The sequence below is a fragment of the Misgurnus anguillicaudatus genome, chromosome 8 (assembly GCF_027580225.2).
Source record: "Misgurnus anguillicaudatus chromosome 8, ASM2758022v2, whole genome shotgun sequence".
Lineage (NCBI taxonomy): Eukaryota > Metazoa > Chordata > Actinopteri > Cypriniformes > Cobitidae > Misgurnus > Misgurnus anguillicaudatus.
In genome coordinates, this window is record NC_073344.2 from 36,433,621 (window position 1) to 36,458,243 (window position 24,623).

The window sequence follows — 24,623 nt, forward strand, 5'->3', positions numbered from 1 at the left end:
GATCATTTTCTAATCTCTTATTAGTAGTTGGCTAAAGCTATTAAGTCGTCAATGAACGTAAATTTGGATATAGGCATCTACCAAATTGTAATGTTGGTAAAATGAAGCTATTACCGTATATTTAATTTTGGACTTTTTAATTGAGCATTGACAGCCTTGTTCCATCTCGTTTCGTGGCGGAAAAATTGTGCACATTTTCTTGATTATCCAAAATAAATTCATAAAAAGTTATCTGGTTAGATTATAGCCAGTTTAACATATAGTTGAAACGGCCAGCATGAATTACCTGTTTGATTTGTATATTGTGGTTGGTGCTAATCTGGTGATGGTCTAGTTAGTGGATCACGGTGTTCAGACAATAAATGAACAACAATTACGTATAAATTGACCATCATTAACTCTCCTCAGTCCTGTCCTGTCGGGTATGAATTCTGTCAGGCACAAAGCCGGTCACCTATGTGTAGTGACGCACGCTCCCCACACAACAAAGATGGCGGCGCCCTGTCGGAACTTAATGAGGTCGGCTTTCCAAGGTAATAGAGTGCTTTACAACAATATAGTTTCGTGGATAGTGATATGCATCAATTAACTGGCTGGACAATATTGTTTTTATATTAAAATATCTTTATAACAACTGCAGCAAATTTAAAATGCCCTACAAGTTACCTTAACAGCAGGCGAGCTTGTTTAAGGACAAATTCGTACTGTACCAATCTAATATTACATACAGTAACGCAAAATTAACATGCATATTGAAAGACTGTTGTTCTGCAAATATGTAATTTGTTTTTAAACATGATGTACCGACAACCAGGCCAATATTACACTGTATAAAGGCTGGAAGCTCAATCTTCTGTAAACATTACGAGTAATTATGTGCCTGTACACCTTTTTGTGAAGAATTATAATCATGTAATCAGCAATTTACAGTTTTAAGTAAAATGCACAAAATGTTTCTTAACACCAATCTGAACACACAGACCTGTTGTCTGACCCTTCTTGCTTCTCTAAGCTGACAGAATGAAATTGTTTTGCTGATATCATACTCTTCAACATTCTTAATTTTTTTCACAGGTTGGCATCAGCTTTCAAACAGAACGTTGTGGATAGGATCACCCTTTAAGAAGATTGCTCATCTCAGACTCCAAGATGTCTTACACAGCAAAGCTCTACACTGCAGGCATTACCCCTTACAAACGATAACCAAGACTCCATCTCAGGAAACAGCACACACACATAAACCGACAGAACATAAGAAAGACCAACAAAAGAAAGAAGAGGAGGATGATGATGAGGAAGACGAAGATAACAGGCCTGAGTACATCCCAAAAAGAAAAGCCAAAAATCCAATGATGAAGATTGGATACGCATGGTAAGTACAACCGGCATTCCATGTTTACTGTATTTACATTTTTCTGGTTAAGACCACAATGCAAAATAAACCACTACTTATATTAATAATTGATACTATTAAATGCTTTCACAGGATGATTGGCTTGCCCACTGGAATTATTGGTTTCATTCTGGCTAAAAGACAAGTGGACAAGAACCGACTGAAGCAGCTGAAAATCAGACAGAGAATGAAGAAATCCAATGAGGGAGATTACGACAGAGAGCGATATAAACCAGACTCTAGGATGCAGTGAAAGCACCATGATTACATTAGGACTTTATTGTGCTACAGAATCCCATAAATGAGCACTTATCATCAAGGGCAGGACAGACATTAAATGAGAGCACTGTGGTGATGGATCAGAACAAAATGAAGTGTTCATTTTGGGTATGTAAGATAAATTTGAATGAGCGAGGAATTACAATTTTGTCTGATTGAAACTTCAGTTGTCATGGCAACATTTTTGGGAATGCTTGTACAGAAATGTGACAAAAACCTTATATGCAATAAAAAATTATATATTAAAATCCATGAAATATGAGGACTGCTCTGTGTTCATTTTATTTACTACTCCAAGAATTGCAATTATACATTTGAAACTTCAGCCACTTCATTTGACATAAAACTATTTAACCAAACAGACAATGTTCCCACAAACTTCAATCTTATGTATATCATTGTAATCTGACAATCTATGTAAAAAGTTGACATTGTATGTACTGTATATATTTGGCACTAAATAAAAACAAACAAGGCACCAAATCAGATAATCTTATAATATGTTAAGTGTATTATCAGATAAAGTAAAGCAATTTGTTTTTAAGCTCAAACACTGCGATTCTGATATAAAATGATATAGATCAAATTTGTATATAAATATAGAGATGTCTGCAAGATAAATGTGTATTTAAGACTTATCAATAAAATAAAAATGCTATTTACACAGCAGAAAAGGCTATAACCATTACTGTATAGTAGAGGTTCAATATAATACAGAATGTCATATTGAAGACCATACATCAATATAAATGACACTACATTTTTTGTCTATTGTGACTTGACTCAAAGTGATGGGCAGCATCACATACAAAAATCCCTCATATGAATAAACTGTAAGAGTACTGTTAAGATATTCACAAACATACTATTCCTATGACAGCTAACAGGAATTGATCAGTAAAATGTTCTAAGATCAGTAGGATTTTATAATTTGAGTAAATGTTATGGTCCATAACTGGACAGAAAAGACATTGCATAGTGCATAAAAAGGCCTTTATGACAATACATGCCGACTTAAAGCTTTTATCTCTGTGCTAATCCAATAATTTGTAGGAGGAAGAGGAAAATCTGAATAATGTCAACATAAAGAGTGAGAGCGGCAAAAATATATTCCTCAGGTTCGATAGTCATTTTCCTGTTCCCGATCAGAAGCTGGGTGTGGTAAGCCAGAAACTATTTAAACAAACACACACACAACAGAGGATTTTAGGTTGAAACAAATTAACATTGTGTTTAAATAAAAACATTAAAAGAGTAAAATGGAGCATCTAAATCAGTTTGACAATGTTGCGAGACGTACCAGAGTAAATGCAACGGCCCCTATACCAGCATACAGCATGTGAAGCCATGGCATCTGAAAAAGCATACGATAATGATATGCAAATGATCAAAGAGCAAGATAATAAGGCATCATTTTCATTGTAAAGCTGCTTCTAAACCAGTAATTCTCAAACTGGGGTCCGGGGCCCCCAGAGGGGCCGCGAGATGGTGCCAGGGGGGGCCCCAGTTTTATGACATTTTTACAAAATACATTAATTTATCATGAATTCTGTGAAAAAAAAAAAAAAGGCAGCACTACTTTGTATAATTGAATGTTTTGTTTAATTAAAATGTGAAGTTTTAGAACTGTTTTTTTGTCATAAATTTTCTTTGGGGGGGCCCGCGAAGGAATGCACCGTACATAAAGGGGGCCGAACGCTAAAAAGTTTGAGAACCACTGTTTTAAACAATTGTACACATTGTAAAAAGCACTATTTGAATAAATAAAATGACTCACGTATTTAAATGACAGCACGATAGCCGTTATGATGCCGGTCACAAACACCACAATTCCAAGCACGGCAAAAAAGCCAGCACATTTAGTGAAATCCACCTACAAGAAGACAGAAAAGCATGGATACCACTTCACAAAGGCCTGGGGTAAAGATGGTGTACATATTAAATGTGACCTTACCTTAGTTTGAAAGCAGAAGACAGTCACAGCGACGCACACGAGAACAGTGATGCCCAGGGCCAAGAACACTGCTTTAGTACTATAGTAACTACAGAGAATAAAGAAATGTACATTTATTAAAACACTGTCAACAAGCATCTCATCATACACATAGAGTTTTCCCCATCCACTGCATCCTTATTCGTAAAGCACACGAAATAGCTGCCTTACCTCGCTATTGCCCCAGTCATGTATGACAATGCCAATGTCTAAAACAAGAAAAAAACATCAAGAAAAGGAACTGGTTAAAAGCAAAGAAAAACTACTCAAGGACACTCATTTTGGAATGAACGATCAATACCCACGAGAAATAAACGAACAAAGAAAAGTTCTCAATCCCATATTAAAAGAAAACAGAAGAAACAACATACGTGCAATATTGGCAGTTGATAAATTCTATATAAATGGACAACTATTACGAAACCATGAAAAAACATCATGGCTTTTCTGAATGAATAAATATAGAAATATACTATAAGCATAATTATATTATTATTAATTTATTATTATTATTATTCTCATATATATATATATATATATATATATATATATATATATATATATATATATATATATATATATATATATATATATATATATATATATATATATATATTTCCTCTTTTTTTATTCTTCCACACCTCTCTAAACCTACAGAATTTGTTAGACCAGTTGTTAAGTTCTGTGCTCAAACTCTCTCTCCTTATCTCCTAATTTGCTTATCTTTTTATGTCTTTTATTTCCATTATAAAATGTCCAGTAAATGTACTTATCCCGCAATAGTTAGTTTGTCTAGAACAAAGCACTCACATACCTCATATGGGTAATATACTTATGCCGCAATAGGTAGCCTGTCTGGAACCGAGCTGATTTAAACAACAATACTGTATGACACTTGCAGTACATGCGAACGGCCCCTACGCTAATAGAATTCTGTTTTTCTCTCCCTGTCTCGTCCTCGACCCTGAGGACAATGAGACAAACAGACCCAGATCCTGCTGCTGTGAAGGTCATCACACCACTGATCTACTGGCTGTCCTTCAACATGATGCCCAGCCGATACGCGACCGACGACCACCGGCTGAACCAGTTTAATCCGCTTACCCGCTTCCTATCCCTACCGTGTTTATATATATAAATATATATTAATCTCTCCCAAGGGTTTTTGTCCTTCTATGAGTTTTCCCGCTGGGTTTTTCTCCTAGGGGGTTTTTTCATCCCCGGGAGAGTCAGCCAACTTTGGCTTAACTTAGCACTTTACTGTATACGTTACATCATTACTAAGCTCGCTTGTACTATTTATTCTTAGCCGCTGTATTCTACTTCTTATATTATCTATTGATTATTCTGTGTTTTCCCCTACATCTACTCATGTAAAGCTGCTTTGAAACAATTAACAATTGTGAAAAGCGCTATATAAATAAAATTGAATTGAATTATTGTTTTTGTTGTTTTGTTTATCAGTTTCTCTCTCTCTCTTCCCCTCCCTCTCTCTCTTCCTCTGACTCTGATAAGGCATGTGTCTTTTTTGTATGGATGTCTCGTCTCTTTGTGTCTCCTTGTCTATACGTGTAAAGTCCATCTGTTCAATAACTATTGGTTACTTTTGTAACCACTTTTTGGAAAACATGTTATGCGCAATATGACATACATCCACCCAATACTGACAAGCAAAAACACTCACGCCATATTCCCTCAAACGAACCCCTCTATCCCTCTCTCCCTTTCCCTTTATTACTTTATATGTCTCTTAACTCATATATACGAGCTAGCTCACAACTCTGACATACCTGACATACACGCATGCAATCACTTAACTTGATAACATGGAATGTACGTGGCTTTCGTAACCAAACCAAAAGACTTAAAGTAATCAATCACCTGATAATTTGATAATTGAGGGCTGATGTTTAATTGCTTCCTTCAAGAAACACATTTAACAGACACAGAATTACAACATCTTAACTTTAAACTATTTGACGAAATATACTCTTCAACATATAACAGCAAACAAAGAGGCATCTCTATTTAATAAATAAAGATATTAATTTTTCACTTAACCAATCTATTATGGACCCAGACGGTAGATTCATCATTATTAATGCATTATAAATACTATCAAATTCAAACAACCTTATCATAGCAGGAAACTTCAATACAGTCATCAATCCCACAATTGACCGCTCAAGCACCTCTGGCAACAAGAAATTGGCACTCCACTGACATAATAAGAAACACAATGAACACAGAAGGAAGCAGATATCATCCCTTAAAGACACCTGGTCCCCATTTTTAACATTTCTTAACACAAAAACATAACTACAAGCCGTGTACATTACCAGTCACATATCTCCCTTTTCTGTTATGTAAGTTTATTTATTTTCTTTCATAGGCACACACTATTCATACTCATGCATAACATGTTTTTCAAACCCTTTTCAAACCCATTTCCCCTCAAACACCCTAACCGTGACTAACGAATGTGAACCTCAAGATCATTCTACTCAACCATCAATAATACGTTCTTGAGTCAACTGTCTTGTCCCTCTGTAATCTGTCTGTCATTTTGTCACCTCATAGACTTCGTTCACACTGCAGGCTGAAACGACCCAATTCCGATTTTTTGCCCCTATGCGACCTGTATCTGATCTTTTCATGACCGTCTGAACGACACAGATCTGATCTTTTCAAATGTGACCCAGGCCACTTGGGTATGTGGTCCTGAATCCGATACGTATCCGATCTTTTGAAATGCGACCTCCATCTGAATGGCCGCATGTATCCGACCCGTACATCATTGAAACGCTACAAACGTCATAATTCTGCATTGAAGTAGGCGGGAACCATGTTTAATGTTAGCTACTTCCGCAAACAACGAGTAACGTTGTTGACCATTGAGTACTCGCATGCAGGTCACTTCAGAGTCATTTCACGTTCACACAGGAGATCACAAAAGGTCGCATTTAATTGGAAATGTGAATGGCCTTGCAAAAAAAATAAAAAAAAATATAAATAAATCAGAATTGAGCATTAAGCCCTGCAGTGTGAACGAAGCCTTATATGTTATGTGTTACACTCTGTACGTGGTGCTATAATCCCCCTCCCCTTATGTGCCCAGGGTCTCACTATACTGATTGAATGATTACCGTAGGACAAATAATGCCCTGTGTTATTAAATCTACTGTCTGTATTGTAATATATTGTGTAAATAATTTGCTTTATTAAAAAAATAAAGTTGTCCTCCGAAGGGGGGGGGGGGTCAAAAAAGAAAAAACAGACCAATAAGCATTTTTTTAAGGGTTAAACCTCTCAGAGTGATTCAGAATCTTCAGACTTACAAAAATGGACAACAGAATCACATTCCATGGGCAACGCCTCCTAAAAAAGTGCAACAGAGCGATGGTTAAAATGAATTTTTTACATTAACACATATATTGTGATTTCTTGTTCTCTACATAAAATTCTTCTATATAATGTAAAAAACATTCACATTGACTGAGTAAGACCATGTTAAAGATTAAAATTAATGTAAAATCAATGATTGAACTCAAACTTTGATTCTCCTAATCTCACTGTGAAATCCAAACTAAAGTATTATAATCTAATGATACTTACTTTAGTTTGGAGTTCACATACTGACTTGGATTTATATAACATTACTAAATAATAAATATCACCATCTGTTTTTTATTAGGGCTGCTATGTTTTTTTTTTTAAGATAAGTGGATAAAATCTCACCTGGGTCCCTGACAGCAAACGAGTACCATGTGTGTAATAAAGTAGACAGCACTGCAAAAAAGAAACATTTTAGCAGTCATATATGACACATTTTAAAGTACTCTTTTCCCTAAGATCCTTGTTAGTAACGTTGGTTGTATCAAAACCACTTAGTTACATTTGTTGTTGCTGTGGCTTTTAAGAAGATCTCCAACTTGCACATATGCTAAGCACTGCACACTTTCTCTGTCTTCACATCTGCTATTGGAATTTAAACAGGGCTTAAGGAACAAATGCTATCGAACCTAACAAAATATAGTTATTTAAACCTAGGGGCAAAAAAAAAAAAAACATGCTATGATGAATTTCTGTTTTAACATAAAAAGGTGCTACAATGTGTTTTAGATGGTTGAAAGAACTTGCGTTCATGAATTTAAAAATGCACCCTAAAATTTAGAAACATAGGGCTAAAAACTAATTTCAAATCTGATCTGCACAAAAAAGATCCGGGTCTGGCGCTAGCACCTCCAGCATAGCCTAGCACAATCCACCGAACCCGATCAGACCATTAACACCCCATTAAAAAAAATAACCAAAGCGTTTCGATATTTTTCCTATTTAAAACTTGACTCTTCTGTAGCTACATCATGTACTAAGACAGATGAAAAATTAAAAGCTGCAATTTTCTAGGCAGATATGGCTAGGAACTATACTTTCAAACTGGCGTAATAATCAAGCACTTTGCTGATGTAACATGGCTGCAGCAGACGTGATATTACGCACTGCCCAAAAATAGTCCCCTTGGTTACTTACAATAGCAGGGGCTAATGGTCTAATCAGATTCAATGGATTGTGCTAAGCTATGCTAAAAGTGTTAGTGCCAGACCCGGAGATCGACTGAATGGATTCCAATACGGTAAGAATCAAATGTTTAACTCTAGGGGAGCTGAAAAATGAGCATATTATGTCCCTTTAATTAATATCAGACTGATAATAAATGAAATGGATACCTATATTTTTGCAGGTTAGTTTAAAAAAAAGTTTTATGGACTATAGAGGAGTCTTACTGTAGTATGTTTTTATAGCACATGAAGAATCTAGTTGATTCCTCATGATATGACACATTCATGGATTTTTTTTTGTTGTTATTCCCACTACTACTTCTGTTCAATATTGTCAAAAATGTATTTTACATAAGCGATTCTTACTATGAAGTCCAGTAAATTGCTGGGTTTTTTCTCACAAACACTGATACGGAGTCCCTGGATGAAAACATCAAGAAATAATGATTAATCTCTGATTAGAGTTTATTATTAATAACTTGTTTTAGTCTTTTTTCTGTGAAATCCAAATCCCAGCCATAACAGAGACTTACACAAATGTGAAAACAGACACGATTCCGGCTGTGACGAGAAGCTGTACAGCGAGGATCAGATAAACCTGTAAGACATAACAAACTCATTCATTTAGATTCACGCAACAGTTCAGTTGTTACCCAGTTTTAAAACGGGGCAATTTAGCAATATCCTTATAAAACAGAATTTTACTGTGCTATAAATGGATACAGATTAAACAGAAGCTGTTGCTTACTTTTCGTATAAAACTGTGTCGGATTTGAGTACTGTCAAATCCTTCTGCTGTGGTAAATCCTTCATTGTCATCTGTAACAGTCATGTTTTAAGTCAAAAGTACGACCTGCATTGCAGTGCATCAGTCTGTGTAAAACCACAAATATATTGTGAAAATAAATATTCACAATATATTTATACTTATGTTGTGGTGTAAAATAGTGTCTGAATGTATCCTTTATAAACAGGTAGATCATTTAGTGAACTATTTAGACAGACACTGAAACAACTATACCTAATCGAATTAACAAGACATTCAACAGTCAGATAGTTATCAAAAGTGTCTTATTACTCGTATTACTACAAAATAGACCACACTTCTTAGCAAATAAACAAATACACATTAACTTGAGTTATTATGTGAAATGAAAGAGACTGCATAGTTTAAAAAAAGAAAACTTAACTATGCCTGGGTTGCCAGGCACAAAAGTCAAATACACACTTTATAATTTCTTTTTTTACAGTAAAACGCCATAATTGACCAATCCAACACAGGTATTTCATAGTAGTGTACTAAATCTCTATATCACACGTCTAACAGTGCTAACCTGCTTAGAGTTAGTATAAAGGAACTGCATTATGAAAAATGGTGGTCAATTTGTTTAAATGCAGTTCCATTGTTTATGATCCACTGTGTATGTTTCCAATTTGCATTTGCCAGAAAGATAAGTTTTCATACCTGAATCAGTAGAAACAACAGGGATAGCTATGGGTGGCATAATTGGCGGGGGGAATCCTCCAGGCTGTCCAGGGTACCCTCCAGGCTGTCCAGGGTACCCTCCAGGCTGCCCAGGGTACCCTCCAGGCTGCCCAGGGTACCCTCCAGGCTGCCCAGGGTATCCTCCAGGCTGCCCAGGGTACCCTCCAGGCTGCCCAGGGTACCCTCCAGGCTCTCCAGGGTAAGCGTTATTGGGCTGTGAGTAAGGCGGTGGCCCCCCATGTGAACCGAAGCCATATGCTGGGGCAGAAGGTGGGTAACCGCTCCCAGGATCAGGGTTAGAGAGCAGTCGAGACTCATCATAACCCGGTGGAAAATCAGACCTGGACATGCTGCCTTAATAACTTCTGGTGCAGAAGAAAGATAAAGGAAACCATTATAAATGGCTGTGCAAGTACAGTGCATGAAGTTAAAGGGATAGTTTCAAAAAATGAAAATTACCCCATGATTTACTCACTCTCGAGCAATTTTTGATGTCTATTATTATTATCTTTTTTTAGACTAACACAATCGGAGATGTATTGGAAAAATTGCTGGATGTTTCGAGCTTTATAATTGTAGTAAATTGTGCTTCTGATTTGAAGACCAAAAAAGGCTAACCTTCATAGAAGTAATCCACACGGCTCCAGTAAGTTAATAAAGAACATCTTAGGGCAATCGATGCAATTTTGTACGAAAAATATCAGTATTTAAAACTTTACAAACTAAAATAACTTCAACTAAACTTTAAACTAGCTGTCAGTAATGACCAACTCGCATTCACGGTAGGGCTACAGGATTCTTGCTTAAAACGTGAATCACGATTTTTCTCCATGTGAAATGAGATCACAATTCTCTCACACAATTTTTCTCTCTTTTGTGTGAAAATTTCAACTCCAAGTCCACTAAAGCGACTATGTGTTTAGGTCTGCCGTCTTGTTACACATCATGCAGAATGCCGCAAATGAGAAAGAGAGAGGAACAGTGAATATGATTGGTGAATAAATAGGGTTTGCTTTTACACTGCATGTGTGACCAAGTTGGACTGATATAGGATCTTGGATTGTTGTAGAGTAAATACGTGAACACTAAAATGCACCATCTGAATACAGGGAAATACTGTACATGCAAGTGAATCAATCACCATCATTTAGAAAGATCACATTTATGTATGAATTGAGATTGTGATTCTTTTTTCGATTAATCGTGCAGCCCTTGTTCACAAGAGAGTGGGTTTCCAGCGTATGATGTCACTATGTTTCGTATGCTACGTCCTATGTCATGGCTTCAAATAAGAAGCATCACTCGCCACCTCTACAAAGCCCGGAACAGCCAGGACATTCTCCCATATAACTCCGATTGTGTTCATATTGGGGTCATTTTTATTTTTAGGTAAACTATGTCTTTAAGAGTTTTGGTTGATTTGCAAGATTCCAAACAATAGCAAACTCTCCCATTCATTAAAAAAACAATAATTGAACTAAAACGTAGTGCGGCTTTCACATACGATGCGGTGTGCGCTGCGCTTGCTGCTGGGTTCAGCGCAGCCAAGCGATTTGTGCTCTCATGGCAAGACCAAAGTAGGCGGGGTTTTCAATAAATTACTACAGTGTTTATATTTGCGTTAAATAGTGGATGAGGAATATAGAGACTGATGTTGCCCGTTTCCATTTCACGTAACATTAAGCTGCCTACCCACAACAATCTACCCACCTCAAAAAACACCTGACATGCCAACTTGAATTGCTACGTGTTTCCATGACACGTCTTTCCTGCCGATGTCTCTGTAGGATCGTAAACTTGTATTATAAATCTCAGTGAATATTGAAACACACAGTATATAAGCTTTTCATCCATTTTAATTTTGATTTGCTTGTTTGGATCTTTGACTTTGCTCCGCTGTGCTTTGCACGATGCAACAACAAGCGGCACAAGCCATTGAAATGAATGGGTTTCATAGCGCAGCGCACACCGCGTCCTATGTGAAAGCCGCATAAGTCAATGCATCTCATCTTCTTTCAAGCACATTTAAACGCTAAACTTGAGAATTACACTTTGATCCATCCTTTCAATTACTGAGCTTTACAAGGCTTATAAGAAATCTGCAGACTGTTTTTGCTTTCACAGATCTGATTTTGGAGAACACATTTTAACACATTAAATAGAACTGGGACTAAAAAATTGTTCTTGATAAATCAAATAATATTCCAGATCTAGGAAGCGTGTAACAATTCATTTCAGGTGTTCAAACCTCTTTCCGTATTCTGCATTCAAAATTTTTTTGAAGTCCCAGCCATAACTTTTAAACAAGAAATGGTATAATGTTCAAAATATGTACACTATTCGACCCTGAAAAAATTAACACAAGCAAACCTTCAGAGGCTTTCACATGCTCTGGTTCTATGGCACTTTAAACACTAAAGAAAAGTGGGCATTGGTACGGTCACATGGAAGATTTAATTTTACATTACATTTAGCAGACCTGGGGCCTCATGTATAAAGCACGCTTATGCACAAAACAGGGCTGGAAACGTGCATACGCCAGTTCCCACGCAAAGGTTGTGATTTATAAAAAAACAAATTTGATGGGAGAATGGGCTTGCAGGGTGGGATATTAGGATGATTCATGTACGCACACTTGTAGGTGATCTGTGATTTATAAAGGGAACATTGCTTTGTTTAATTCTTCATAATTTTTGGTGTATGCCATTTTTGGCTTTTGTGCGTACGTAGACTTTTAGTAAGAATCCTATGCACAGTTTTATACATGAGGCCCCAGACTAACTTTTTTCACTAGGAGCACAGTGGCCCGCAACTGAAAATTTTAGGGGCGCAACCAGAAAATTTAGGGACACACGCCATAAATCAACATGCTAGCCAAATATTCACATTTCTACTAATTTTCACTGTATTACTTATAAATACTTTAATGCTAGATGCAGAAAGTACAATGTGCTGTTTTAAAATTCAGTGTCACATCACAAAAAAAGTCAAATTTACTGGTCGCACATGTGCAACTAGATGTAAAATTCAGTGGCACACTCAAATTTTGATGGCAGTCTGGAGCCCCGCAGACACTTTTATCCAAAGTAACTTACAAATGAGACACCATTTAAAGGCATATGTAATTTTCATCTATGACATCAAACTATGGCAAGAGCGATTTGAAAGCAGCATATAACAAAGTTATTTGCGTGTTTTCATTTCTGAGAGCTCTTTTCCTGCTTTACGCCCAACCCCAAAAAAAGATTTCCCATAACAACTTCTATAGCAATATTAGAAATGTAACATGTTAAGGTTTGACAGATCCAGGATGTAAACAAGTAATAAGTGGATATACAAGTGCACTGTGCTACTTCCTGTCTTTTCTTGCCTTTCCTTTGTTCAAATGCATGCATTTCTATACTAATCCCTAAAATAACGTAAATCAAAGATAAGAATTAAAGGTTTGGGTGGTCAAGTACAATCTCCAAACTTGTTTCGGAGACATTATAAGGTATGAGACATGACTAGAAATAGCTGCACTGGGGTGTTGCCAGTAAACTGACTTAATTTTGTGACAGTTATATCATCGCTCTCTCTTTCACCACTGTCCAAACTGCTACCATAAGTTATAAGCACAGGAAACGCATGAACCACACTTCACTTCGTCTTTCTAGACACACAGCCCATGAAAAATGTTACAGTTTGTGGGGTGAAAGGTGAATACACCTAGTATATCCTAGTAAGCAAGAATGCCTTTGCTCAAAATTAGGAAGTGAAATTTTGGAGTTTGAAAATGCTACATTTTATCACCAGTTACCCATTTAAGACCTTATTTGTACAGAGGGATCAGTACGTCACGCTGTCAAACAGACGTAAAAACAGTTCACACAGAGCCACACGCAACATGTGGTCAACATTGACTCATCATTACTCATAATAACCACTGAAAGAATTCCAACCCGTGTGAACGTGGCCTGACATTTGCAAAAGTATACTGGATAACAGAGTTCCCACACCTTAGTTAACTTCAAATTCAAGGACCTTTCAAGCATTTTTCAGGTCCAATACCCTCAAATTCAAGGACTAAATGTGGGGACACATTTTAAGTGAGAGCAAGGTTACATCGTGTTACCTTTTAAGATATATTGTTAGAGTTCCCTTTCGAGGGAACACACGCTAAGTCACTGCGGCGACACTTTGGAGACGCCTCCAGGGGTAAGTGTGTCTGAATGTGTATATCAAATTCAACCAATGGTGAGGCTTTACGACAAAGACAGGGTGACGCGGGAGCCAGGAAGTATATCGCTATCTAAAATATTGCCAAAGACGGCGTTACAGGGACGCAGGAAGTATGGCAAGGGAGACGCAGCATCTCGTTCCCTTCTCAGGGAACAACAGTTACATACGTAACCTGAGACGTTTTCAATTGTCAAACATAACTATGCAAACAAGCATTTTGGTATGAATCAACATTCGCATACAGAAGATATAAGCATTTAAAGGACAAGTTTGGTATTTTACACTTAAAGCCCTGTTTTCAGATTGTTTATAATGAAATAGAACAGTTTTGACTGAAATTTCGACATATGCAGCTGCCCCGAGAATTTTCGGGTGTTTGTGGTTCACCTCCCACCTCCACAATGGTCCGACAGGTGCACTGGAACAATCCTTCCTAAAATGCATTAAACTTTTGTTTACAAAGACATGAAACTCACTGAGTGGTCAGGGGTGTTCACTGGTATGCTCACACAAAAATCGCTGCAAAATACGCACTCCAACCCGATTTATCGTAGTTTTTGCCAACTCCAGTGACTTGTATGAGATGTGCTGTGAGGTACGGTATTACTCCGCGCTGGGAACTTTGTTTCTATTCTTGCAATTGGCAATGGCGGATTGGCGCCACCACCTGGGCTGAAGTGTCTATTATTCAAGCTCTCAGCGGAAGAATGTACGGGTGGGAGGCGTTTGGAAAAATAGGTCCACAAGTTAACAACGAATGCTAAAACAAAAAGCATCTTGGAAAGCATCTTTTGCAGCGATTTTTGTGTGAGCATATCAGTTAACACCCCTGACCACTCGGTGAGTTTCACATCTTTGTGGACGGAAGTTTGGTGCATTTTGGGAGGGATTGTTCCGGTGCACCTATGAGCCCATTGTAAAGGTGGGAGGTGAAACACAAACATCCAAAAATTTTATGATATTATCCTACACTACAACACTATAAAGGGAATAATATGGATTTTATTTTCAGAAAACTTCTTGCATAAAATAGATTTAAGCACTTTCAATGATCTGTATCTATGTATATTTTCAAAAACTTCCTAGGGCCTTGAATTTCCCCCCCAGATTCACAAACTTTCAAGGATTTCAGGAGAACCCTGGGATAAAGTTGTTTTTGTAACTACATAGGTAGGTGACATAATATACTACTTTTATATGAACTAAAAATATTGCTTGACGTATCACAGCAACACAAAGTCAGGTTTATTGTCACTTTGTACTTGCATAGCAATGCATAAAAACATCATTGGGGTGTTTCTTTGTATACCTTGTAATCTACTTGTTGGTATGTTTGTAGACTATCTTGCAGTCAACAACATACCAACATGTGCAAAGAATCTGTATCTGTGTAATGGAAGCCAGAATGGAAAATAATTGCATTCTTGTATCAGTTTAAGACTACCAACATGAGTCAAACAAGCCTACTGCACACAGTTACAACATTATGTACTTTGCTAAGCAACCTAAAACAAATTACACTTTTTCTCCACTTTCCTTAATGCTCCACACTGATGCATGAGTAAGATGGCCAAAATGTTACACAATCAGCCATGTTCATCCAAATTTTAATAACTATGACCAGGCACAGTGAAAAGACAACATTACATCTGCTATATTACCCTGTTATATCTATATTTATTAGTGCCGCAATGTTAAGCTGTAATATTAAAGTTGTATATTGCAGCCTAATGAATTGCCTAGTTTTGAACATCACAGACTTGCCTAGTTTTGGCATCACAGACAGACACAAATTATGTCTTCTATAATGACCAAAACTTCTACTTTACTGTTTATTGAAACACAGATAAAGATTCCCAACTGACGCCTCATCCCCGGAAGGAATTTTAGGACATTCCTACTCCCATATTTCTATGCAAATGTTTCTGCTGTTACCACATTTAATTTATTTTTGAGATATTGACTAACATCAAATTCAACTCTAGAAATATTAAACGACATTTTGACGACAGTCTCGGTGTATCGTGTATTCCAGTACACTGTAAGTTACCTAAAAAAGCAAAATATGTTAAAATATATTAGTCCTCTTACCACGCGGTGTCTCAAATCCAGAAAACTATATAAAATGATGTCGAATCTTGGAGAAAGAAACGTCGGAGTATGCGTTTAATCCTTCAAACTAAGTTTTTGGAATAAAAACACGACTTGTAAGGCGCTTCTTCTGGCCCACCTTCCGTGCCAAAAATGTAAGCTAGCAGTCAGTCAAAATTCGTGTCCACATTAACCAGCAGGTGGAGTCGAAAGAGCCTCAATCACTGGATCAGTTTTGGGTTTACCATGCCAATGAAATCGAGTAAGTTGTATAAAATAAAATAAAAACGATAAGAAATTTGCTCTCTTTGAGTATAACGCCCTACGAAGAAAAAAACCTCGTCATGTAACAAGTCTGTCGGGGTGAGTTAAGCTAGACACACCCAAATAACATATTTGTGTTCCCTGAACAGGAGGGAGGTTGTTTGACCGCTTCCGTTTTTTCCGACAGGTGGCGCCAATTGCTGTATGTTTACCAAACAGAGCCCGGGATCTGAAGGGAAAGGGTGGCGCTCTAGCGAAGTCCCGCCTTCCGGTTAAAAGAGCCAATCATCAATCGATAAAGATGGCCACAGTGCAGAGACCTACATGAACACGACTCTCCGATAAAGGTAGTTCTTTTAGTACTTGCACCAAAGAACACAAAACAAAAACGAATACTACGTATTATAAAAATAGGCAATTCTAATTTATTTAAGTAACAAGGGTACATTTTAAATCCTTGCAAACACATTTCTGTTTGACTTTTTATGTGTAATTATAATGTGCCTACGCAGTAAAATAAACGAGTATTTACGGTAAGTTTTACTTCTGGCCAATCGTGTTTGTCTAATTTAGTTGCGTCATCACCGACACGCCCACAGTAATGGCGCTTCCGGACTGGACCGTTTATTTACTTTGTATGGCTTCAGTATGTGGAGGGCTTTGCATTTGTCGTGTTATTAGATGTGGCAGAAAAACTTCATGGAAAAATACTGTGATCGGTAAACTGATGGCTCGCACAGAGAAACCATTGTTTTGGATTGCGTAAGTGACTAATTTGTTGTGTTTATTATATACACTTTTTTAATACACACATCTGTTTTCTAATAAACACTTGCGCTGTTACACAAACACTATTTTACATGTGTAAATTATTTAATATGTAAACGTAAATCATCTAATTTCCTTTAGTGCCTGCCACTGATTTGCAGGTTTTGTACTTTGTACGAGACCGGTAAGGATGCAATAACTGTGGTTAGATCAATGTAAATTTAATTTCTTACTAGGATAATGTTACGATCTGTCTAAATGCAAACGTTATGACATAGTGTCATTATAAGTTTGACATACAAATGTAATCTTGAAAATGCACGCAGGTACTCTCTTTATACACGGACAAAACTCGGGTATATGTTTCATAAGAGGCAGATAAGGAAAGCAAGGGAACGATACCCCTCCGGCCACTCCAGAACTCAACCCACTATAATAAACGGTGAGCAGAAATACCTATTACGTCACACATCCCACTATTGATTCCCAGCACTGAATGTTGTTTCATCTTACAACAGGCGTCAAAATAATACCAGTACCCATCCTGTCGGACAACTACAGCTATGTGATCATTGACACTGCATCGAATCTGGCAGTTGTGGTGGACCCTGCCGACCCCCAGCCTGTTCAGGTTAGATTTAAAGCAATCGGTGGTTTCAAAAATGGTTTTGTTGGATTCTGTGCCTTGTAGAGTAAAATTGCCAACCCACAAATGGTTTAGTGGAAATACTTCTTTATCCTCCATGGTTTACTAGACCGCCAAAGCCGGTGTCATTTATATTTAGTTATTTTCATTGGCAATCTGTCATCATAACTAAAAGATTGTAAGGTGCTTTGGCATGAACTTCATATATGTTTTCATGAATAGCTGAGTAATATTGTGGTCAGTTAGGATTTGGATTTAGAGACGCATTCTCATAATCAGGATATCAAGTGGTTTATACATAAAGATATGCTGTACTAGGAATGATCTCACATAAAGTCATGCATGTAATATTATGTGTGGCATTTAACCACAGCTCTTTTACCGCTTTTTGTGGTGTGATTATACTTCCACATAGGCATGCCTAGAGGAAGAAGGAGTGACGTTACATGCTGTTCTCTGCACACACAAACACTGGTAAGAATAAAATCTAAATATTGCACAATGACATGAATGCAGATTTTTGCCTATAGAGCTACTGAAATTAAGGCTATGTTTAAAGGACAAGTTCGGTATTTTACACCTTAAGCCCTGTATTCAGATTGTTTGTGATGAAATAGAGCGGTTTTGACTGAAGTTTGGACGTGTGATGCTGGCCTGAGAATTTTCGGTTTCTGTTGTATCGTCCACTACCTCTGCAGTGGCTGCATGGGTGCACTGGAGCAGTCCTTCCTAGAATGCATTGGACTTTCGTTTGCGGGGACGTGCAACTCGCCGAGTGGTCAGGGGTGCTCACTGATGTGCTCACACGAAAATCGCTGCAAAAGATGCTTTCCAACAGCTGTTTTACCATTCGTTGTAAACTTGTGGACCTATTTTTCCAAACGCCTCACACCCGTATATTCTTCCGTTGAGAGCTTGAATAATAGACACTCCAGCCCAGTTGGTGGCGATAATCCGCCTTTGCCAATTGCAAGAATACAAACAACGTTCCTGGCGGCGGAGTAATACCGTACCTCACAGCATATCTAATACAAGTCAATGGAGTTGGACGAAAACTACTATAAAACCTGATGGAGAGCATCTTTTGCGGCGATTTTTGTGTGAGCATATCGGGGAACACCCCTGACCACTCGGTGATTTCACGTCTTTGTGGACGAAGGTTGGGTGCATTTTGGGAGGGATTGTTCCAGTGCACCTATGCAGCCATTGTAGAGGTGTGTGTGTGGGGGGGGTAATGCAACAAACACCCGAGGGTTCTCGGCCAGCATCATGTGTCCAAATGTCGGTCGGAACTGTTCTATTTCATCATAAACAGGAAAACACGGCTTTAAGTGTTAAATGCTGAACTTGTCCTTTAAGGCCGAAGTATGGTCCATTTTTTTACACATAAGTGAGGGCTCGCGTACAGTGTACGTGACGCAGTTTTCGTTATCATAAGACTGTGTGCGTAACCGTGACAACACATGTGTCTCCGATGAAACGGTCTATATTCCAGGCTTTGCACGACGACGATGTAGGGAAAAACTTAAAAGTTTTTCTTTTGCATTTTTGAAAAATGTCACGCACACACACAATAACACTGTCAAAAAAATTCACAGATCCATAAAGACAACTAAAAATGCAGTTTTTATGCATGCCAGGCCAGTAGATGGTGATGTTACCTTGTAAAGAAACACTACACGCCTGCATTCTTCAACTAATTGATAAATACAAACAATCAAGATGGCAAAAGCGTCGAGTAGTTGACCCTGGTCTATAAAGCAGCAATATTTTGTAAACTTTGTTGGAGAAAGTTAATAAACTCCGTTTCTCACTTCTCACAGATTCACGTTTGCTAAGTTTACACGGAGACGACAAGGCGTTGTTATTGTTTAAACAGCCTCTAAAGAAGACACTTTTGTCCAAACTCTAGTGAGGGGGCATTCATACTTTTCCTCAAAAGAATCCTTTGTTTGTGTGAAAATTAGGTTAGTTGAGTTAGTATTTATGTAAAATGGAAGAATACATTTCATGTGGGTATTAAAAACATGAAAAATTGATTAAATGTAAGCAATATTTTAGGGGTGCACCGATGCCGATATACGCTAATAATATGTGGCCGGTAACTATTCTGAATCGCACAGCCGATATTATTTACAACTATTTCACGTACTTCGGCTTTTGATCAGTAAGTCCTTATTGATCTGAAATCACTGTTAGTTTGAGTCATTTATAACATTCATTTGAAAAAGCAACACTCGTCAAACATAATCATCATATATATTCTTTATTATCATGAAAATACCTGAAAAGGTTTGAAGAACAGCAATATAAATATATCCTTAAGCCATTTCGTGGAGCTGCGTGTCATAGCTGCATGTGGATGGTTCTTCGTCTGCAGCGCAGAGTTTCTGCACAAGAGTGCCCCCTGGCTTTTGGATGTAGCGGCATTTTACCGTAATTCATTGAGAAGCATAGCAAGCATCATCGGCCGATATATCGGTGCACCCCTACGCTGCGCTTTAAACAGAATTTCTTCAGTTGAACACAAACTATTACTATTATATTAAAATGCTGTTATGTTAACTTCTTAGTTTGACTCATAAAGCAAAAAAGCAACTCTCGTCAAACACAGTCATTCAAAATATTCACTATGATAATGAAAATATCCGAAACAATCTGAAGAACAGCGATATAAATATGCCTCTAGATATTTCCTGGAAAAGCGTTTTGTAATAATACTTCTTCTTTGGCACAAATGGCGTTTCTGCACAAGAGCGCCCTCTGGCTTTTGGATGTTGCGGCATTTCACAGTAATTCATTCAAATTCATTTATTCATTCAATATACAATTAATTGTCACAACCCTATTATATATGCTACTACAAACAATTTGCCTTTAACAAATCCATCCATAATCACGTTTTTGTTTTTTAACACTACATCATTGTTAGATACATGTTAGTATAAAATACAGCCAACAGAACATTTAAAACTAAATCAAAATGTTAATTTTGGTTTAAATATTCTTTTAAAATTACATTAGTCCCAACACGTGATTATGAGGAATATAAAGTGAATTTTGTATTGTATCATGTAATGATACATTTTATGTATTTATTTTTCCCTAATAAGGGACCACAGTGGAGGAAACAGGGCTCTAAAGAGACGCTACAGTTCCTGCAGAGTATATGGGAATGCTATGGACAACATTCCAGGACTTACACAGTCAGTGCCTTTTAATATCTTCTGATATTATAATAGCTTAACCCCAATTGCTCTCAGTGATAGCTGCCTACTGCTCTGTGCGTGCGTTCACTACTACTCACTGAATAGGTTAAATGCAGAGGTCACATTCCAAGCATGGGTTACCATACATTGGCAAATATGTCACAACATATTTAGCCTATGTTTCAGACATAGGTAACACTTTAGTAAAAGTTAGCTAATGCATTAACTAATGTAAACACATACAACTGTATTGTAAAGTGTTACAGAGACATAGCAACTAATTCTTTTTACCGGACAGATTAGGCTTACAGTTATTTTTACAATAGTATTTATTACTGTTTAAGAGCTTTACTTGAAAGTGTGCTTATTATGCAGCATACCAGTTGAAGTGATGTTTTCTTGAATTTTTAGTCCCCTTTCAGACAAAGACACGATAGATTTTGGCACTCGGCTTCAGTTCAAGGCCTTCTATACTCCTGGGCACACAGTGGGTCACATAATCTACCTGCTTGATGGCCGGGCGATGGGTGGCCCCAGCAGTTTGTTTTCAGGGGACCTGGTGTTCCTTTCTGGATGTGGTGAGTGTTTGCATTATTTGGAAGCAGGTATTAGTGCAGGTGTATGCGCAGTATACTGTTCTGCATGAATTATTGTACTGTTATTGTAACTCAACTAACGTTTGCTAGCTAGTTATTGACGATGCACAGTAGACGTATAGCAAACAAGAATGTAGCATTCTTGAATCCAGCCAGTACTATTTAAAGCTCTGATTCATTTCCATACCTTGTAGGGAGGATGTTTGAGGGTAATGCCTTAACAATGCTGTCATCCCTGGACACGGTGGGATCACTAAATGATAATACTCTGCTTTGGCCGGGTAAGAAAACACAGTTTTAAAAATGCTCTTATAATGTTATAAGGTTTTTTACATAGAAAATGTCATTACATGTTATCTCAGGGTCAGTGTTATCCTGGGTTGTCTTATCCCATGTTTCATACAGTCCAAAAGGGTAATGTATGTTAAGGTTAATGCAAGATTTTTTGTTAATTCAGGACATGAGTATGCAGAAGATAATTTGCTGTTTGCTGCTGAGGTGGAGCCTTATAATATTGTGCGGGACCAGAAATTACAGTGGGTGCTTCAAAAGAGGGCTCAGGGATTTTGCACGGTAAGTCTCTGTAAAATCAATTATTTTGATATTAAGCGCTTATAAACTTGGTATTTAGTAAATACTTCTAGGGGCGGTACGGCCCTGGGCTGCTTTTCTCGAACAACAACATAACTAGCTGCTGAACCACCATAGTACAACGCATAGTTGGAAATCTAACTAGCTTGTCACGACTTTGTCGCACATTCGTCCTTTGAACCATGTTGGTTTAACAACATAGTTGATGATGTCATGTGGGAGGTGGAGTACTAATTAATCTGTGCAAATCGATTTAATGTCAGATTACAGCTGTAAATAACTAACTTGCATCGGAAGACTGATTTTGTTATCGTGATTTAACATTAGTTATCTGTTTTTTCCACAAATATTTAATTAATGCGTAAGTTCCCTCTCCCAGGGATTCCCTTAGGGTCTTAAAGCTTGTAGATCTACGCACATGCGCAGTTTTCAAATAACAGCGCTTTAATTCTGTTTACAACTTGAAGATGTAAAATAAAATTTGTATATATTTAGAATGATGGATAGTCATGGTTAGTTTAAAAGCATGATCAATGTAAGTCTACATATTATATTAACAAGGAACTATGCTTCTAACCACAGGTTAAGAGCTGTCGTTCAAACCACACAAGTTTGCGATGCAGCTTGCGAATGTTTGTTTGAACTATGGTTTCGTGAAACACCAAATTGTTGAACTTTGTCAGTAACAATGAAACTTACGACAGTAGTTGGCTAACGATGCTTTTGAGAAATGCACCCCTTTGTAGTTAATGCCAGTCCATCTGAAAGCAGGTGCTGGCGATTAACTACTAATCAAGAAACCTGCTTTGCTGACAAGATGCGCAATGACAATCACGTGCCATTTATTGTGCAACCCTAAGGTGAATCTTGGAATAAAGCAATCGGACTGCTATTTTTAAAGATTTTTTTCATTTAAGACAGCTCAAACATGTATTTTAGTCTAGGATTAGACTGGGATTAGAAACCGCCTCTTGGGGGTTGTTTCCCGGACAGGGTTTAGATAAATCCAGGACTAGGCCTTAGTTAGGGTGCAGGGCTCAAAATTAATGATCGTCGTCATTAATTACAGAAGTAACATTGGCTGTAGTCGGCTCGTTCTTGTCATGCTCGCGGTTCGTCTTTTTCCAAATTTTCGCGCTTCACGTACCAACGTAGCACGGCAAAAAGGAATGATTGACGCTCATATTAGCCAATCTGCGGTCTTCATTAAACGCAAGAACTTAATGGTTAAATTTGATTGGTTATGCAACGTTGGAGAGAACACTGAACCTGGGACAGCAGCACGCAGCATCACAATCTAAATCAAGTCGCACCACAACAAAATGGGCAGTCGCACAAATGCTCCCAAATAAATTTTAAGGTCACGCAGATTAAATTTCGGTCGCATATGCGACCAAAATAGTCGCAATTTCGAGCCCTGGGGTGACCATACGTGCCATTCTTCCCGGACGTGTCCTGGCCAGGATCTCGGTGCATCTTCCGGAAGTCGTATTTGTTGACCGCATACGCCATTCAGTTAAAAACAAAAGACATACAATTATAGTTTCATTTTTACGTTAAAATGTAACAATTGCTTTTCTATAGTAATAATAATCGTCCTGCGCTCTGTCTCTATTGAGCAATTTTTCATTTTCAGTGTGTCCACTTTCACTCATTTTAGACTCTTGTGGTTTTAATTCACAATAAACAGTTCTGTTTTCACCACTTTTCACAGTGTCCATCCACTCTCTCAGAGGAGAAACAGTACAATCCCTTCCTACGAAGCCATGCTCAGGATCTCCACCAGGCTCTGGGTCTGCAACAAAACCAAGATGAGGACTGGACTTCATACCGCGCTCGTGTTTTAGAGGAGCTGCGTAGAAGAAAGGACATTTATAAGGGCCGATAAGACTTTTGATCTACTGAGATTTGTATAAAGTAACCACTGAAACACCATTCCAAGCTAAACATGTTGTGTTCCCAACATTTAAAGGAATAGTTCACCCAAAAATAAAAATTATGTCATTACCCTCAAGTTGTTACAAATCTGTATAGATTTCTATGTTCTGATGAATGTTCATTTTTGGGTGAACTATCCCTTTAATTGCAATCAATCGCTTTAAATTAAAAACACCTGTGAAGTTAAATTGTGTCATAAACTGTAAATACAAAGGTTCTGTGCACAAAGAGCATCGGAAGGTAGACTTGGGCATTGTTTTCTATACAAAATGTTTTTTTTTAATTTGAAGGATTTGTTAAGACTACTGTATGTGATCTGAAGTTTTACATTTCTTAAGTAGTGATACTGTATCCCAACCACTGGCCATTTGTGTGTATGTGCATGTATGTTGAGTGAATACCACATGTAAAACCACCAATTTTTGCAATACGTATGGTACTGCACTAATATTTATGAAGGTTTTGTGATATTAAACCCCAAAATCTTAAATATGCGTTTTGTCTTCAATACTGTATGTGTTTCACTATACATCCTAAATAGTTTTTGAAATTAGAATTGGTACATCACAAATCATAGTATATTGAAAAA

The 24,623-nt window shown here is 37.5% G+C and overlaps 3 protein-coding genes across 7 annotated transcripts; 2 read left to right on the forward strand and 1 right to left on the reverse strand.

The window, feature by feature from the left end:
* The first annotated feature begins 401 nt into the window (after positions 1–401).
* Positions 402–1,934, forward strand: LOC129450141 (uncharacterized). Its single transcript, XM_055212639.2, has 3 exons — positions 402–533; positions 1,075–1,372; positions 1,487–1,934. The coding sequence occupies exons 1-3, from the start codon at positions 425–427 to the stop codon at positions 1,644–1,646; spliced, it is 567 nt and encodes a 188-aa protein (XP_055068614.2). The 5' UTR covers positions 402–424; the 3' UTR covers positions 1,647–1,934.
* tmbim1a (transmembrane BAX inhibitor motif containing 1a) lies at positions 1,930–16,466 on the reverse strand. 2 transcript variants are annotated; one of them, XM_055212636.2, is made up of 12 exons: positions 16,023–16,466; positions 9,690–10,072; positions 8,973–9,043; positions 8,758–8,822; positions 8,591–8,644; positions 7,404–7,454; positions 7,004–7,043; positions 3,837–3,874; positions 3,627–3,714; positions 3,450–3,545; positions 2,973–3,026; positions 1,930–2,845 (listed from the first exon to the last, which is right to left on the reverse strand). In XM_055212636.2, the coding sequence occupies exons 2-12, from the start codon at positions 10,057–10,059 to the stop codon at positions 2,696–2,698; spliced, it is 1,077 nt and encodes a 358-aa protein (XP_055068611.2). In that variant the 5' UTR covers positions 10,060–10,072; positions 16,023–16,466; the 3' UTR covers positions 1,930–2,695. The 2 variants fall into 2 exon arrangements, with proteins under 2 accessions (XP_055068611.2, XP_055068610.2); XM_055212635.2 differs by having other exon boundaries at positions 9,690–10,075.
* A 26-nt stretch (positions 16,467–16,492) lies between these two features.
* Positions 16,493–24,524, forward strand: pnkd (PNKD metallo-beta-lactamase domain containing). 4 transcript variants are annotated; one of them, XM_055212631.2, is made up of 10 exons: positions 16,493–16,633; positions 16,860–17,048; positions 17,381–17,496; positions 17,573–17,685; positions 18,116–18,174; positions 20,814–20,906; positions 21,321–21,487; positions 21,700–21,786; positions 21,963–22,078; positions 23,811–24,524. In XM_055212631.2, exons 2-10 carry the CDS (start codon positions 16,888–16,890, stop codon positions 23,982–23,984), a joined length of 1,086 nt encoding a protein of 361 aa, XP_055068606.2. In that variant the 5' UTR covers positions 16,493–16,633; positions 16,860–16,887; the 3' UTR covers positions 23,985–24,524. The 4 variants fall into 4 exon arrangements, with proteins under 4 accessions (XP_055068606.2, XP_055068609.2, XP_055068608.2 ...); XM_055212633.2 differs by having other exon boundaries at positions 16,573–16,633; positions 16,968–17,048; XM_055212634.2 differs by lacking the exon at positions 16,860–17,048 and having other exon boundaries at positions 16,497–16,633.
* Positions 24,525–24,623: the final 99 nt, after the last annotated feature.